At 41.4% G+C, this 19,206-nt stretch overlaps 1 protein-coding gene across 3 annotated transcripts in view; it reads right to left on the bottom strand.

Moving 5' to 3' along the window:
• disc1 (DISC1 scaffold protein) overlaps positions 1-19,206 on the bottom strand; it is a 248,571-nt gene that overhangs the window by 142,457 nt on the left and 86,908 nt on the right. For all 3 annotated transcript variants that reach the window (XR_005630805.1, XM_039737724.1, XM_039737722.1), the window contains exon 9: positions 13,018-13,206. Coding sequence is in view for 2 of the 3 variants with exons in the window: in XM_039737724.1 (XP_039593658.1) it covers positions 13,018-13,206 (189 nt within the window). In the remaining variant the exon portion in view is untranslated. The remainder of the gene's footprint in view (positions 1-13,017; positions 13,207-19,206) is intronic.

Genomic DNA, 19,206 nt, shown 5'->3' with positions numbered 1-19,206 from the left:
CTCCTCCTGCCTTTCTCCTGTTCTAACCCCCGTCTACTACGGCTGCCATTAGCAGAGCAGAAGCGCTGATGACAGATGGCGTGTTCTTCTGGCTCTGCTGCCATGCCAGCACCTGGACGGCTTCCTACCATGTCTCACACAAGGCACCTCCAGTGGCAGGATATACTGAGGCAACAGAAACACACGCGCGTCAGGCAGTAGCAGGCAGAAGGGCACTTGCCAGCCTGACACCTGTGATACAGTCCATGTTAAAAATGTCTAATATGTGTATTTTGAATTATCATTTAGGCTCTCTGCACTGGCACCTTGTCTAAAGCTGCATCCTGATGTGAATTGAGTGGGTTTAAGAAAGCGACGAGACGAGACGAGAGGAGAGGAGATTGAACCTCTTTGTGTCTCCCTTGAAGATGGATATTTGACTAACGGAGGGGCTGACTAGCTGAAATACTGGAATCAGAAGGGAAATGATCATTTCAAAAATTGACAGCACAATACTCATGCTGGGTTGGAATCCCTTAAATTCTGGTACTGTCTTCTTCACCAACAGAGGCCATTCTTATTTAGCACAGTGTCTTAAATAAAGTGTTTTATAAAAGCAATCAAAAACTCTTTGGTGACTTTGACACAAAGTGGCGTAGTGGTTAAGGCTTTGGATTCATATTTGGCCTCTGACACTGTGTGCCCCTGAGTAAGCCACTTCACCTGCCTGTGCTCCAACTAGAAAAACAAAAGTGTAACTAATTGCATCTCAAATGTTGTAAGTCACCTTGAATAAAAGTGTCAGCTTAGTAATAATAATGATGATGTCGTTGAGCATAAATAACATTAGCTGCACAAATCCAAGTTAATACAAACGGCATTACTGGCAATGTCAGTGAATGGAATTAAATTCTGTGCTCAATTAAAAGAGGAATATTTTATAAAATCCCGACTCTGATTTTTAAATCAGATCCTTAAGACTCCCAGTAACGCTCACACATGTGTCAGTGTGAACACGATCGCGAGACGGCTTGACTTACTAAAGTGTGGCAGCGTCAGAGGTGCCAGCTCCATTTCCTGAATGTGCGAGATCAAATTAGCGCAGGTTTATGTGTCGCATGCTCACGTGGCACCAAGAAATTACCGGGTGCTTTTTATTACTCCTGAGCATGGCAAAAATAGCAAACACTTGTGACCTAAAGCACAAGGATAATTCCAAGCATCAATGATTTAATGTTTCAATTATAAAGTAAAATATTATGGTGCAATTTACTGCATGTAATAGATGAGTGGAATATTCTGAGACGACACTGCAGAGCATCTGTTACTTCTCAGCCATAGACCTCTGTTATCAGACTTGGGGGGATTTGGTGAGTAGATTGCTTTATTATCACAAAGTATTAGACATTTCATTAAAATGTGTCAGAAAATCTTCACATCAGAGCCACTCTGCAGTGCATGGACGCTTCTGGGATTCATATGGGAATTCTTACCAGTCTTTCATATACCATAATGCCAGACGTGTGGAGGACCTGAACTCACAGTCAGTCAGTTCATGGTGCGGTGATGCAGTAAGGTGTACACTCATAAATGAGTGACAGGGCCTTTCATTCACTCATAGAGAAGCCCATTTAATGCAATTCAGACAGATGGGGGTCAGACACGAGACTAGACAAGGAGCGAGTCCACCACAGGGGCTACTTAAGCCCACACCAACACTAGCATACCAATTCAGCACAGCAAGCATATCAATGTGTGGTATACCGTTTACTTACTGTGACTACAAATCAGGACCACCAATGCAACAGAGCCTCCTAGATAGATAGATAGATAGATAGATAGATAGATAGATAGATAGATAGATAGATAGATAGATAGATAGATAGATTCACATATTTACTGTACAAAGATTTACAGGCTTTACATATTTAATTACAGTACTTTATAGCTTCTCGTGTGAGATGGCAGCTCATTTCTACTGAAATAATTCAGACTCAATGTTGACCTTTCCACATGATCAGATAGCTACAATCCTAAAACAGCAAATGGGTTGTGTCCAAGCTAATTATCTTCCAGAGAAAGTCATCTTCTATTTGATCAGCAGCCATGATTATGCAGACCATGTACATCAGCCATGCAGCACAAATGCTTCTCAGGGCATCAGCAGCATTTTTACAGAAGCTATTTATATAAACAAATACATAAAAAGACTGGGGACCACTTAAAGGCTATGGTGGAGGTAATTCCTCACTGATCTACAAGATGGCACTGTTCACAAATGTCTCTCCTCCTCCTCCTCCCTCGACAGACCAGATGATTGACAGCCCTACCATTTCCTTCTGGTGTCCGTTCCCCTGGACCCGCCTCATCCTGCCCGGCTTGCACTTAACCAGATGTGTCACTGTCTTGGGGCAGTCACTTTGAGAGTCGCGTCTATAAAGACATCTCAATGCATTTATAACCTGTGTTTATTTTCAGTTATACAGTGTTTATCTGCAGGTGCCCCAAACCTTTATGCTTGTCTGTGTTTTTCGTTACAATATATACACACACACACTATGGTCTGAACACATGCCAGAATGACTAAAAAGACAGACAACGTCAGACTTGACGGTCACTGCCCCAGTGAGGCACTATGCTGGCACATTCCTGTTGGTATAAAGGACCCCCAGTTTCATTTCTTGACACACTTCTGCTAACTAGTTCATTGGCTGAAAGTCCTCATCGTTGGTGTGTCAGAGAGAGGATGTGCAGCATTGTTCATAATGGCATTGGGTTTTGTTTTTATTCTCTCATTCACTATGACCTCCAGGGGGTCCAGAATGTGACCAATAACTAAGCCTGTCCTTTTAATTAGCCTGTTGATTTGGTGGGCCTATCTTGTGACGTTACAGCCCAGCACACCACAGCACTGAAAATCACATTGGCCATGACAGACTTGTAGAAGATGTGAAGGATATCATTACTCACATTAAAGGATTGCAGTCTTCTAAGATACTAAGGCTGCTTGACCACACTACTTACAATATCATTCTTTCAGTCAGTTCCCAGACTCTTGATGGTAATGTAGACTGATCAAAAAGCATTGTTTGAGGTCTTAGGTCCCAATTCACCACCGTCACTTTGGTCAATCACACAGTCACGTCTAACAACATCAGTGACCAAGACCTCATTGTAACTGTCCTACACCACCACCTGGGACAGCTGCCCATCTCTAACCTAAAGAGAATAAAGCCACTACTCATCCTTATCCTGGCCCCCTTGACTCAAATCTTCCCCCAAGGTGCAGGTTACTTGGAGACTGCTGCAGGTTGCTCTCCTGGACCCCACTGTATTTTACTGCCCTCATCTTACCCTCACAAGCTTTTCAGGGCCTGCTGCAGAAGCACTTTTGCAACATAATGCTGCCACTAGCACACTTCATGGTGGGCATGGTGTGTTCTTGATAAGGTGCAGTGTAATATGGTGTTTAGTCTGATGGCCATGAAGCTCATTTTGTGGTCTCGTGAAACCGCAGAAACTTCTTCCATCTGACCTCAGAGTCTCCAAGGTGCCTGAGATATCATGTCTGTCTTTTCTCTTTGGCACTTACCCATAAGGCTGCAACTTGTGAAACACCCGGGCACAGTTGCTTTCTGCACAGTTTCTCCAATCTCCTCCTTTTCACTTCCACCAATGACATTGTTTTTACAAATTATTTGTTGAACTATTTATTTAGTTATTTAGATTGATTGCACTGCACTTGTGTGCAATTAAGGAGTGGAATAAAAGCACTTTTGCACATTGGCACCTATCTCTTGCTTGGCTGTGTCCTCATTTGTCCTGGTTCATCTCGGCTCAAGTGTTGCCAGGGACCTTGGAGCCAATCTGGACCATTACAAACAGGACCACATCACAAAGAGAAAGATTACACTCCAGTGCAAGAAAAGTCCTCTGCTTGAACCCAGGGCAACAACAGCAACAGCTCCACACAATACCAGACACCTTCCTTAAAGACTTGGTATCATAAAACTGTTTGTCTTTGTCAAGATAAATCAGAATGCTAAATAGCCAGTAAACAGCCACTCTCTTCTGTGCTACATGTCTGTCTGTCTGTCTTGTCTTGTTGCACCCCATCTTCTGTGTCTTTATACAGTACATATTGGGCAGTTGTCAAATTTTTATAATCCTTGTTTTTATCAATAAATTGTATTATTCTGTTTCTTGTGAGTGTGCTTCAGTTACCTTCAAATAAGTCAAATGGCTGGAGACAGCCTCTTATAACAGAGAAAGGTATGGAGAATGAAGTAGGAGCCTTACCAAATTATTTAATTGACTGCCGTAGGAAAAACTGATCATTAATTAACCAAGCTAAAATTCTCAATTATTCCAAAAATTTCTCTCAGCGACACCTGTGGATCAGTTGCTAATCCATCCCTTGACCACAAACACTAGGGTATAGCTTCATCTACTGGAGCGTATTGTTCTTGCAGCTGCACAGGGGCCAGACTAGAGTGTAAATCTGGGCTTCCTCTTCTTCTTCTTCTTCTTCTTCTTCTTTTTCTTCATCTTCTCCCACTTCTATGTGGGGTCGATGTTCTTGATTAACCTCCATTCAGCTCAGTCCTGCACCTCCTCATCAGTCAAACCCTTTTCTGTCTCATTTCTTATTTGGTTCTTATGTGGAACTCCACTCATCCTGCCACAACTAACTTCTACTTCTGTGTTCCCTTTTCCTGCCCATGTCTCAGATCCATACATCACTGCTGGTCTTACTATTGTCTTACCTTGAACCTTCTCCTTAATTCTTTGGTCTCATAATACTCCCAATTCTTTTTTCCAATTTTCCATCCACACTGCACTCTATGGGTCGTCCAAGTATCTAATTTTCCATCTCATGCTACCACTGACCCTAGATATTTAAACTTGTCCACTCTTTTCAATAGCTCTCCATGCAGGCTAACTTTTCAATCCTGATCATCATTAAACCTGAAATATTCTGTGATCCTATTTATCTTCAATCTTCTATCTTCCAAAGCCCTTCTCCATTCTTCCAACATCCTCTCCACTTCCTCTCTTCTGGTGCCTAACAACACAGAGCCGGCATCAGTGGATTGGTCTTTTACACTACGACTCAACGCATTCATAACCAGATCAAAGAGGTACGAATTTCAAGAAGATCCCTGGTGCAGACCTCCTCTATCTGGGATTTTGTCCCAAGCCCTCATTCCCTCCTACATATCCTGGACAATTCTCACATACTTCTCTGGTCTTCCTTTCTCGCTCATGCACCTCCAGACCTCCTGACGTGGTGCTCTGTCTTCTAGCATAAGCCTTCTCCCAATCAATAAACACCATATGTAAATCCAGGCTCCATTATATAAAATAAAGTTCCCCTTTTCTTGTAGCTAGGCTGACTCTTACAAAAGCCTTAATGTCAGTACTCATGCACTGCTCTTGAAACTTTATTTTAGACATGGATCTGTGTCTAGGTGACATATTAATATCCGGATTATCACACACAAGCAGGACAGAGCAAATCTTGCCAGATGCTAATAGAGCTAGCTCACTGTCAGTAGGTGGGATGGCCTCCTGCTTGGTACGCTCCTCCTGTTGACCTCCCCTGCTGCCCTGTCGACCTTTTAGTGCCCCCATACATTTATATATTTTTAATCAAGGCATCCCATCTGTCCACAGCTTCCACTATGCTAACTATGTAGTAGAGCTGGCCTACCCTGGGGTGTACCCCTGCTGAACGGCACACAGCTAGCATTTGTCATCAAGTTAGTTCTGCAGCATTCAGAAAGATAATCTGACTGTTGTGTTTGGATGAATTTTAGAAAAGGTTGTGGAATATTGAAGGTACAGGGTGCCCTTATTATTATTACTGTGAGCCAAAAAAAAGGCATTCAAATAACAAACTGTACACATTCTTCATTGTATTACTGAACAATTATTTTTTGACCTGCTGCTTCTTCCCAAAGTGATATTTTTCTATATCCTATATTCCATATTTATATTTCATATTCATATTCCTAACTCATAAACCATATCTCATATTGCATATCTGAGCTCACTCATGGTCAAATTGCAAATTTGCAGTAGAAATAGTTCTGACAACGCTGTACTTTACAGTGCCTTAATCCCATAATTATTGTTTTACTAACTTATTAAGTTTTTTCCTCATAGTGAGAACAAAAAAATGTACTTTTTTTCTTTTTTCCTTATTAAACAACCATTGTTATTTGTCTATGTATGGCTCTGCTGTCATTATGATAATACTCCTCTCCTTGGGTGCCAGTATGGAACTGATTTTCTTATTTGGGTCCTCAGATTATAAAGTTAAGAACTCCTGCTGCTTCATGGATCCAATGTCCTGGGATCAAATCACATGTTTGAGTGAAAATATGCACGCACCAGAAAAAAATAGGAAAATACGTATGCCCAAAAACAAATCAGATTTATAAAACCTGGCGTACATACATCTGTACTCAGTTTACCAATTATAATTCATAATCACCATGTAAATGTGCATACTTGAGCTCACCTCGAATGCCGCCCCGAAATATCCACATATGGAGCAGGCTGCTCAACCTCATGCATATGCAATCACAATGCTGCAGAATTTCATTGGCTGGTACAGCAGCTCCCGCCCAATGCATCGAGACCCCGCCTCCTGCCTTAAAAAGCATCTAGCTGTGCTCAGCAACTGAGAGTGAAAGATCATTATAGTGGCATTATAGCACCTCTGCTCTGCGATCTCTGTATGGCACCATCATGTCTGTCAAAGGTACTTTGCCTCAAAGTAAATGAATCACAGGAAGACCCAGGCCACCAAGACACAATGTTTGCCACTCACATTTTGGATGACTTGTGTGTTAATGGAATGTCACTGCTTACGGTTAACAAAAGCAGCTTCATTCTTGCTCTGTGCTCTTATTGCAATATGAATTCAGCAAAGTTATAAGATTATGTTAGGAGACACTGCTGCAAATAGACTTTTTATATTGGCAAAAACGTGCAATGTTTTATGTACTCTATGTACATCCACACCATAAAAAAACTGGATGTAGTGCCTAGATGGTCGGTTAATGGCCTCCAATATAGCAGAAATGATGGAGTGAAGCTTGGCTGAGATACTCCAGACAGGGGAAGGCAATGTATTCCGGCCATTGTCTCCCCCCCAAATACTAAGTTGTACTGTACCTAGGCTACAGTGTGGATACCCACAGGGCATCATGGAAATTGTCGTTCTTTGGGTCAGCACTGTTGGGTCCTGTGGGTGCTGCCAGTGGGCACTGAGGGGATTAGTGAGCCCTACTGTGTAGGGTTTTAAACGTCCCTGGAGGTACTCCAGAGCCACAGTCTCAGGACACCAGAAGTACTCCCGGGTTTTGTATCAAAGAAGCAGCCTGCAGCAATATAGTGAGCCAGAGATGGGAGGAGGGAGACAAAACGCTTACCTGGAGGAGCAGAGGAGAGATGGAAGGATTGCTGCAAGTTTGCTTTATAGTTTGTTGGTCTTGAGGCCAGGTGTGTGTAAGAGTTTCACACAATTAAATCCTTTATTCTCACTGTTGCTATTTGGTATTTTATGTTAATTGTGGCTCCAGCAGACCCCATGACCCTGCGTTTGGATTCAGCAGGTTGGAAAATGGATGGATGGATGTTGCTTCATAGTAAATCTTCTAAAAGGCTAAAAGACAAGAATCTGAAAGAATCTTTTATGGTGTGGTGCAAAAAGTCCATGCAGTGCATACAATGGACTCTAAAAGCAATCAAATGCCTTCACTTTCAGCACACTTTATTGTGTTGCTGATTTCCTTCGAAATGGATGCATTTGCCATTTTTCCCATCAATATACACCCAATAACTCAAAATGGCAAAGTGAAAAGATGTCTTCACAAAGGTTGGAAAATTTATTAAAAATCAAAAACTGAAATCTCTCATTCATTTAAGAATACAGACCCTTTGCCGTGGCACTCTAAATTGTGGTCTGGTGATCCTGTTGGCTTTAATTCTCCTTGAGATGTGCCTAGAACTTGACTGGAGTCCACCTGTGGCAAACTGAATTCACTGGACATCATTTAGAAAAGCACCCGTGTACCTGGGTATATAAGGTACCTACATTTCACAGTGCATGGCAGGACCAAAACCAACTCATGAAGTCCAAGGAACTCTCTGTACACCTCTGAAATCAAGTAGAAGTGAGGTTAAAGATCAGGGACCATTTCTAACACTCTGAGTGTTGTCAGTGGCCTCGATAATTGTGAAATTGAAGATATCTGGACTCACCAGGACTCTTCCTAGAGTAGGCCATCTAGCCAAACTAAGTAACCAGACAGGAAGGGCTTTGATCAGGGTGGTGACCAAGAATCTAATGGTCACTCTAACAGTGCTTCAGAACATCTCCTGTCATCTCTACAACTCCCCATCAACCTTATGTTTATGACACAGTGGCCAGATGGAAGCCACTCTTGAGAAAAAGGAACACGACAGTGTAGAAGACTGGCTTGAGGAAAAAAATTCTTTGGTCTGATGAGTCAAAAATTTAACTTTTTGGGCAGATCTCCAAGCCCAATATCTGTCGAAGTCTATGCATTTCTTGTCTCCTGCCCTATGGTAAAGCGTGAGGTGCTTCTCAGCGGAGGGTACAGGGAGAATGCAGCCAAATACAGATAGGTCCTTGAAGAAAACCTGCTCCAGAGTGCATGTGACCTCAGACTGGGGTGACGGTTCAGCTTCAGCAAGACAATAACCCCAACCATACAGCCAAGACAATGCTGGAGTGGCTTTGGCACAAGTATCTGAATGTGCATGAGTGGTCCAGCCAAAGCCCAGAGAAAATGTGTGGAGAGACCTGAAGATAGCAGTTTAGAGACGCTTCTCAACCACGGCTTCAGAGGATCTGCCAGGAAGAATGGGATCAACTGCCCAGGTGTGCAACATTTGCAGTGACTTACCCAAGAGGACTCAAAGCTGTAATTCCTGCTTCTACAAAATACTGAATTAAGGGTCTGAATAGTTACGTCAATGAGAGATTTCAGTGTTTTATTTTTATTAAATTTGCTAAACTTTCTGAAAACATATTTTCACTTTATCATTATGGAATATTTAGTGCAGATTGGTGGGCAAAAATGGCAAATGCATCTATTTCAAATCAAATCTACAGCACAATGAAGTGTGCAGAAAGTGAAGGGGTCTGGAAATTTCCTGAATCCACGGCACATAATCACAGTGTAATAGATTACTGGGATGGCCTAGGCCTGCTTTGGGTTATACCATACCGGGGGCTGCATAGCTGTACCTCTCAAATGGCATTAAGTGGAATCTGTCCCATGTGGAGACTGAAAACAAGTTATTGTAGGTTTTGTTGGGTGGCACAGGTGGACTTGTGAGTTCAAAGCCAAGCCCAGGCACTACTTGTGTGGAATTGCATGTCATTCCCCCTCCTTGTGTTGGTTTACTTCCCAAACATATGCATGTTAGGTTATCCGTCCATGGTGAGAGTGTCTTGTTTTTTTCCCTGTTTCTAGCAATGATAGTGATGGGCACATTCCTGTTTAGAATCCATCTATATGGTTCTAACAGTAGAGGAGGGCACATGGGCCAATAAGAGAGAAGGGGTGGGCTTGAGCCACTGTAGCCACCCTTCTGTGCAAGTCCTTGACTAGGTGGCAGTCTTTACGGCAGCATGTGCAAAACTGAATAATTCCAGGGGTTATTATTGGCATCCACAACTTCAAAAACAGAAAAACAGCAGTCTGTGCACGCTTTGTAGATCAGGTTGTCTCTGCTCCATAAAGAATGACATGAACAAATGTGAACGATGTACTGTTGCCAAGGTGCAGATCCAATATATACATCTATGCAACCAACCTCCAGCAGATTCCGGCCCTGGACAGACCATGGGATCTGCTCTAAGATTAAGAGCTCTGGGTGACTGGAAACAAATCAGACAGCACTCATCCCAAAACCCTCCCACGCCATTATATCTTAAATATGTGAGGCAGCTTTTGGAGGCTTAGAAGGCACTTAAGAGACACCCATAAAGCATGCTGGGGAATTCGTCTTTGCGTTTTCAATTACCTGGCTCAGGTCCAAGCCGTGGCACTGTCAAGACTGGGTTGGCATGCCTGAGTACAGCTTTCTTCTCATTTATTCAAATTGATAGATTCACTGAAATAAAAGATGAGGCTGGGCTTGTAGGAGAGCTTTATGAAAGTATTCATTATGAAAGGCACTCTTTAGAGACATTCTAATTAAATACATAACTTTTCACTGTTGCTTTCTGAAGCACCTGGTATAGAGAACCTCTTCAGAAACTAAAGCATGCAACACATTTATAAAAAAAAGTTATGTCTTTACTTTGGTAGTCGAGACTGTCAGTGGCCTGGGGTGGGATGGGAGCCTACAGGTGGGATAGTGGCAGGCTGGTATGATGGCCATGGATAGGCAAAGAGGGCAGTTACTCTCCAGTAACATAGATAGATAGATAGATAGATAGATAGATAGATAGATAGATAGATAGATAGATAGATAGATAGATAGATAGATAGATAGATAGATATGAAAGGCACTATATCAAATAATGATAGATAGTGTGACAGATGGCCAGGTAAGGACCCCAGCCAGGATACCTTCATGATGGAAGGAGGGCATTATCTCCCCCACATTACAAGACTGCAGCCCCCCTGTGCTTCCAGATCATGTTAACGGGTCACTGGTGCAACATAAAATAAGCCCACTGCCTCAATTTGAGAAACCAGTTTTTGGAGGAAGGTGGACTACCCTTGTGAGGGGGAGTGGAGGAGACAGTGGGAGACAGAGACCAGGATAGGAAGACAAGGAATTTAGTACCTTATTGTACTTGTGGCTATGGTGGTGGGAAAAGCTTGCTGAGAAGAGTTTTCCCACAAGAAAAAACTCTTTATGCTTTGACCTTGTGTCTGTGCCTGTTTGTGTTGGGTGTTTGGAGAGCTGGAGCGCCCACTGGTGTTCACGATAGATAGATAGATAGATAGATAGATAGATAGATAGATAGATAGATAGATAGATAGATAGATAGATAGATAGATAGATAGATAGATAGATAGATAGATAGATAGTGTGGTCCCATAAAGACACCATAAAGGTGTATTTCTGTAGGTTTAATCATATTGTTGGATTCCTGCCATTATTTTCTGCTTTAGGCCTGACCCTAAAAATGTTGGCACTGGGCAGGGCCACTCAGAGACATCACTTCAGGGTTTCCGCAGATTTGCACGGCTGTTAAACTACAACAGATGGCTTGAAAACAGTGATCACACAACATTAATAATGAAAGTCTAGACTTGGAGGACAGAGAAGGGGTTTCTGCTGAGTGTGGCTGTGTGACTGTATACTGTATATGAGGTGAGAAAGCAGCAAGTAGAGACTGTGATAGGAGGAGGGTCTTCTGGCTGCCCTCCACACCCACAAATTGGCCAGACATGAGCAAAAATAGCACATTTATTATCAAATTAACTACAGGGAGGGAGACACAAAATAGAGAAACCATATTAGAAGAAAATAGAACTGAAATAAAGCTGTTCTTGATACCCAATCTGCCTGGTGGGGTACTTGGCCTACTTGCCCATCATAGGCACACTTCTTTCTTTCTTTCTTTCTTTCTTTCTTTCTTTCTTTCTTTCAGACACTAGCCTGTATTCCTACTATCTGTTGAGTGTCCCCCCAGATTCCTACTGACTAAACATGTAAGAGTCATTTCTCATTTAGTAATGTTATGTTAAATCATTTTCTTAGCTATGTTAAAATGTTTGCCCATATATTTTAGTACATAGACAATGGGAAGTTCCATTATATGCCCCACAAGCCAGTTTATGATCTGCCTTGCAGTTGGTAAGGCATGGAGGGCACACAGTTTCAAACCATATTGTATCATATTGAACGTATTGACCATATTGAACGTGCCATACATATAGAATGTACTAATGTATTAAGTAAGCCATATGTAAGTTTGTTATTGAGAAATAACACAACCTTTAAGTATAAGAAGTACAGTAAGTGAAGTGTAACAAGAAAAAACTAAGTTTGTAGAAGAAACCTTTTTTGTCTTTCATCCTGCATGTGTAATATCTTTTTCATCTATTTTTATGTGAACTGTTTTGCTCTGAATTTTCACTAAACCTTTTTAAAACAAACTTTATTGCACTGAGAAATTTCTTTTGTTACACGTTTGACTCACACTTTATCCTACCTTGCCAACTCAGTAGCAGCTCGATTTTGGGAAACTGGAAAAGGACGTGGCTACACCAAACTTGACTTACTTCTGCTGGTCACTTCATACCAAGCCCTGAAACTGTAAACAGTGTCAAGGCGGCCTTCAATTTGCTTCATGGACACCAGGACTAGAGATACGTTTAGCAGTTTGTGGTTTCTCTACACCACTAACATCTCAATTGCCCATAAAAAGCCAGTCTTTAACAATTTTCTAAATCAAAAAAACACTCTGACCCCATCACTCCTTGACCTCTAAACCTCCCTGAAACAATGTCTGGATTGTTTTTAGAGGACAATGAAAAAGCTGTAAAAATATAAAACAATAAGTCCAAATCACGATATCATCATCATAGCAACTGCTGCTCAAAATGGTGGAGCACCAGAGCACATGAAAACCAGGATGGTGTTGGAAAAAGACACAAAACAACACTTCAGCAAGAAAACAATATCGGAATTGAATTCTGTGTGCCAAAAACCTAAATCAGAATGAAAAGGAGAGCAAGACAGGTTCAGAAACGTGTGTAATAAACGACCAATGAATACCAAACAGAACAGCTGCACACAAGACCACCCTGCTGACACAAGCAGCATTTGCTTTATTCTTTTTTGTGGTGTTTTCTATGTGAACTTTCTTTGCTTTCACAAGATGTGTGAGCCTCACATTCTGAAAGGGAATACTCACAGCTTTTAGGATTATTTTTAAGCTGAACTGTATGTGCTTTATAGAGTGTTCCTCATGGGGAAAATAATCCAAAACACAAAGCATACACAAAGTGTGGGACTCGGCCGAGCACTTACCAAAGTGTGCCTCGTTACGCTCAAGCTCCAGCCTGACCTTGGCATAGTCTCCTTTGACCAAATCCAGTGCTTCCGTGTTGGCTCTGCTCAATGTCTGCGCTTTCAGCAGTAGTTCTTCCAGGCGGTCCTTCTCTGAGCCAAGCAGCACCATCTCCTGTTTAAGGTCTTTTGCAGTTGAGAAATCATTTCCTGAAAAACAGCATAGAGAATTCCTTTGGTTCTCCTCACTGATATTGAGTCACAGACTGAACAGCAAAAACACTCATTCAAGCCCAGATTAAGACCCCCCACAGGCCTCTGAGTGACTTCAATCATTTCATCGAGCTTGGACCTCCTTGGTCATTTTGGAGTGTAGTGACGTCAAGCGGAGGACTGGTGAAAAAGGCCTCCTTCCCATCACAGACCCCTGGGCAGTCACCCAGAATGCCCTGCGTACATTTAACGATTTCTTAATGCTCCAAGGTGTTTCATTACAGGTTGATCCTAGTCTTTGTTTTTATTTTCCTTTTTATTATTTTTGGGTTTTTTTAATTCTTTTTTTATGTGTTGTTTATTTTGTTGTTCATACTCTTATGTTTATTACTATTTATAGATTTGTGTATTTAAGACTATGTGGCTTCTATTCTGTGGGTGGAGCCCAAAAAGGCAGCGCCACCATGACATCACAGCTTGGGACCGCCCCCAAGTCTTTACTCTAAAATTCTGGCAGAAGGCTACTGTTGATCAGCGAAATTCACCAAACCATTTTTTGCAACAAGTTTGCTGGTATCACCAAATGTTTCCCTGAAAATTCACATTTTTACCCTCCAGCCCCCCAGGCAGGCAGTGGGGTGCAGTGGTTAAGGCACAGGACTTTAAACCCTGAGGTTCAAATCCGGCTACTGACACTGGGTGACCATGAACAAGTCACTTGTCCTGCCTGTGCTCCAATTGGAAAACCAAAAGAAATGTAACTAATTGTATCATAAATGTTTGTAAGTCACAATCGGATAAAGGCGTTGGCCAAATAAGTAAATGTAATGTAAAGGCCCCCATGATGCTTTGCAAGGTCAGCGTGACATCACAGAGGTGTAGCAGCCATGTTGGATGGGATTGTCACTCCCCAATCTGCTCTACTTGCCAGATTTCTGTTATGCATATGCAGAACTTTCATGTGTGCTGCACCTCACACAATGGAGCACTGCCAGGTCTGTTTCAAGCATACGGGAATAATTTATGGTGATTTGCTCCCCGCATGTCAGTATTTTCATATGAGAGGTACATTAGCTGACCATAATATGAATATTATGAAAAAGCTTCATTGTTGTATGTTGTACAGTTCATTATACTTTGTGTCTTCACGGCTGGATTAATCATGTTCTCAACCTCGTTGTGTGGCTCAGATCCATTAAGAACAGGATCATCCCTCTGAGTATATAATCCTGAACCCTGTTAGTTAGTTGTAGCATTAGAAACTTGGGACTTGTACATAGAGATAAAATACTTGGAGTACTGTAGACTTGGGTGAATAGTTTTATCTCAGATACGCACACTGGTGCTGTCTCACAAGCTCAGGTTCCATTTTTGGCCACAAAGAATCGGTCCGGTATAGTTTTAAACAGTTTGCAACCCCTCATGGACCATCAAAAGACCATTACACCGTTTTAATCCACTCAAAATTAGTTCAGTTTCTCCTTCCCCTTTGAGTTATCGCATTTCACAGAGTTCACTGAAATTGACGGACATTTCCGTGTGTTTCCCAAAATCAAGGCAAAGCAAATTCAGTGGCATTCGTGCATCACTACTGAGGGCTCAGTCCAGCAGAAGTTCTTTGAGAAGTTATAGAGTGTTGATCGTTGCTGTAAGTACTGTTTTGATGGACTCTAGTTTCACAGATTTATTTCTCTGTTCTTTGATTCTCTCTTTGGATTTCGAAGTGCACCTGTTTGCTGTCTCTTTTTTGCATTGTATTTTGCCTTTTTCTTCTTGTTTAGCCTCTATTTGAATTATTATTTATTAAACTCTTTAATGCATTGTAACTGCCCAGGAGGAAGGACGGGCCTCTAAGCCAGGGAAGCTACAGTATAATGGAAGGATGGCCAGATTGCGGTCACTACCTGGCCAGTCCCATTTTGGATGGGATACCAGAAGGATGGACTGGTGAGTATTGAAGACCAGGAGCGGTTCATCTTCCAAATTAACAGGTGACAGCGTCTCTAGTAAGTAATCCCAGTTTGGATACCCACAGGGCTACATGGGAACTGAATTTCAGAAACGCAGCCCGTAGGGGTCCTTGAGTGACAGTAAAGAGTGCAGCCAGGGGAGGACCTTCCTGGTTTCTGTATGACCTGGAGGTGCTTCCAACAAGGCACATCATGCCACCAGAAGTGCTCCTGGGTCCAGCTTAAAAGGAGCCTGTTGTCAAACCTCATGGAGTTAAGAGCTGGGAGGCAGCAGGCGAAGCTCACTTAGAGGACGGAAGGAAATAAGAGGAGGCATTGGTTTTGTGATTGTTTTTGGCTGTATTTATTGTTATTATTGCAGCTGTGTGGATTAAAAATGAGTTTATTGAACCTGGAGTTGTGTTGGGACTTGTGTATCTGGGGTTTGGGGGCTCAACGGCATCCTCTACTGCTCACAACATATATAAGGAACTTTGTCTTGTGTTGTCCTAAAATCCAGAGGTTTGCAGTTTGACTCTTAACAAGATCTGCCTTATAAGTTTCTTGGTTTTCTTAATATTAATAACTTGAGTATGGTTCTCTAGGTTTCTGAAGCCAATGAGTCGAGTGGTTATTTTCATCATCACGGTTGTGTTCTAATATTTTTAAAAACAATTCAAACCCTTCACCATCTTGTTTTCTGTTACACTTGTGGGACTAGCAGGAATATTTTTTGAGTAGGACCAAGAGAGAAGACGTATTTAGAAGACAAAAAGGGCCGACACTGAAAGATCAAGAAATAAAGGTGACATCACCTGGTTGATTGACCGACTCTCTGTGGCTGCCATCTGGTCTTTTGGGAGTCACCTTTATTATTTTTTTTTAATCTGGAAAAATTTTACATAAAAAGATTGTGATAAAAAGTTAAAGGAAACACAGGTCATATTTGTAAAAAAAAGAATTGTTGAATGTGTACATTTGCAGGCACAACATTAAAAAATGCAATCAAATTCCACCATTTTTTTTAAGATTATGGTGTATGAGTGTTCAGTCTCTGCAAATGTATGAAATATGTTGGAATCTTTTTGAGTAGTAAAAACTTGAGAGAATCTCAGCAGTCAGCATTTTTGCTGAAGGGCAAGTAAAAAATTAATCCCCAATCTGATGAATGTGCTCGGCAAAGTCAAACCCTACCTCGAGAAACCTGGAAATAAGTGACAGAGTCGAGCTGTGGTGAATCTCCAGAGCTCTGCAAGTCAAATTTGATTGACAGTTAGCCCACCCCAAGATGCGCCCACCATCCCCTTCTTGGATCCACAGCTGCAAGAGTGTGACAGTTTTTGAGCAAACCAAATGACGTAAATATTCAATCTAATTGGCTATTCACGATTTTTGGGTTCCTTAAAAAAAATTACTTAACTATAATGATTTTTTCAGATAAAATGGACTTCACTGTATATGTTTTTTTTAAATTAGTTCCATAGGAAATTGGCCAAGACTAAAAAAATAGTGGATATCAGAATTTTTTTATATTATTGGGACTATGTAGGCCTGATCCCTGTTGTTTTTAGTAAGGGTTAAGCTACCAGGGTGAGGCCTATTCCTGGCCTGGCCTTTTCTGTGGGTTTCAGAAAGCTTACACCCCAGTTTTGAGTGTCAGGATCACAACATTCACAGCTTTGAGAAAACATTAGGCAAAATGACCTGCGGTGAAGCATTGTTTAGAATAACAGACTATATGAAAGGATATTTTCAGATCATTTTGTATCTTAAACATACCCTGCCAGATAATGATGATTTACTGCTGTTTTATCTTTACAATTTCATTTTTTTTTCTTTACCTAATTATTCTGACTCATCACATGCTCAAATTCATTATCTTGTTCTAAAGAGTGATTACTTCATAGCTCATGCCAGGACTATTTAAAGTCACTTATCAAGTTAATCAGCACATTGCTGGAATGTGGGAGGAAACTTCAGTAGATGGAGAAAAACACAGACAGACACGGAGAGATAATGCAAACTCCAAGCAGTCGCCGCCCGGACAGTGACTCACCACAGTCCCACCAGTAAAAGAAGCAGTTAATGGACAGGGAGACACCTGATACCTTTTGTGTTCTCGCTGACCCAAAACTGTAACAGGCAACTTTTGGTACACATCAGAAAACATGCAAAACTGCACACACCCAGGATACTGAGGTTACTGTATAAGGCAGCAGTAGCACACATTTACTGCGCCACTCCTTCAGAATACAGAACACCCAGACTGAGAGGTTCTTTGTTTGAGAGGAGCATTATGCTATAAGCGACTTAGGAATAGGTTCAAATCTGTGAAACCTAAAGTGTCATCTGTGAGCCATACATAGCTGTAAGGATTTCAGTGAGCCATGGACCGGTTGTGTAGTTTGACATCCCCAGCAACTCCATCATAGAGCACAGAGATTAGCAAAGATGAAATCAAGAAATGATGAGTCGACAACCGGTGAGCACTCAGCCAGAAGTATAATGTGAAGCTTACCAATCATTAAGACTAACACGATCAATCCATTCAGGGTTACACAATTAAAGCAACAACATTTTGAAATTCGTAGTACCACAACAAGAGTGCTATCTTTTAACAGGCATATTTTTATTTTCCTTCACCGTCTAAGATTATGGTCATTTATCACTATACAAATAACATAAGCTTTGCATTCCTGACACATTTTGATGGAAATCGAGAAAAGGGTAAATAATAAATATTATATTTATTAGATAATGTACGTGAACAAAATATTTGTTACGCCATTATCCATAATAAAGCAGTTTTTTTAAAGGATTTCATTCAGTCACACAAATAGAACCCTACAAAAAATTGAAATTCTAACAATTCTGGAGATTTTCATCCACTTTGCAATTTGATTAAGTTTAATAAAAAAAAAAGAGCTGCCAATATTACCACGTACCTTGCCATATCAGATTGCTGAAATAAATCAATACATTATCATAAAGTCAACATTTACATTTGAGACTGAGACCCCACCTCGAGATCTATGGAAATCAAGCCTCAGACAGTTGAAATACATGAATATATTAGCATGACCTCCACATTACCATTCAGTCTAACGCATGCTGTGAAGTCCTCAGAGCAGAGCTGCAGAAGTGCACATCCTAGCAACACCCCACCTCCTGATTTAACGAAACACATATAACTGCCATAAAAAGTTCATAATTATGCCATATTCAAAAATGGCATCATATTTTCAAACTTGCTGCCAATTCTGGAAGCATCTGGCACAAGGGAGAAAGCAGCCCTGGATGCTAGTCTGTGGCAGGGTCTTCTCTCTCACACATTGACTCTCACACAAGGCCGGCTCGGAAAGTCTCATCTAACAAGCATGTCTCTGCTAGGGGGAAAGCCAGAGAAAAACCTGCACTGACACAGTGAAAATGTGTGACCCCACACAGACAGCGACTAGGCTTCTTGTCATTATCTGTGAAAATCACTTCAGAAATCTTAGCGTTGTTTTTGATCCTGACCTGAATTTGAAAAACAGATCGATTCAATGTTAAAAAGCAGCTTGTTTAGATTAATAACAAAAATAAAATTGTTCCTCTGACCTAGGAAAATGAATCCATGTTTTATTACTACACTTCATGAGTGTAATTCCTATACTGTATGTAGGTGTGAGCCAATCAGCTCTGTCATACCTACAGTTGATTCAGAATATGGCTGCATGGTTACTGACTGGTAGTAGAAAGAGGGAACGTATCACTCCAGTGTTCGCCTCATTGCACTGGCTTCCAACTCATTTTAGGATGCAGTTCAGGGTCTTAGTGTTGGGTTTTTAAAGCTCAGTAGATCAGTACTTTGTAGAAGCCCCTTTGGCAGTAGTTCCAGATTCAGCTCTTCTTGGGGTGTCACGTTGTTCCCAGAAGATCCTCTCAAACTTCATTTGAGTGGATGGGAAGTGTCCCTAAACTGCCATCTGTAGGTCTCTCTACAGATGTTCTATTGGATTTTAAGTCTAGACTTTGGCTGGGCCACTCAAGGACAGTCACATTTCTT

This window comes from Polypterus senegalus, chromosome 16, assembly GCF_016835505.1.
Source record: "Polypterus senegalus isolate Bchr_013 chromosome 16, ASM1683550v1, whole genome shotgun sequence".
Lineage (NCBI taxonomy): Eukaryota > Metazoa > Chordata > Cladistia > Polypteriformes > Polypteridae > Polypterus > Polypterus senegalus.
Note: the sequence above shows the minus strand (reverse complement) of the source record. Positions and strands in the feature narration are given on the sequence as shown.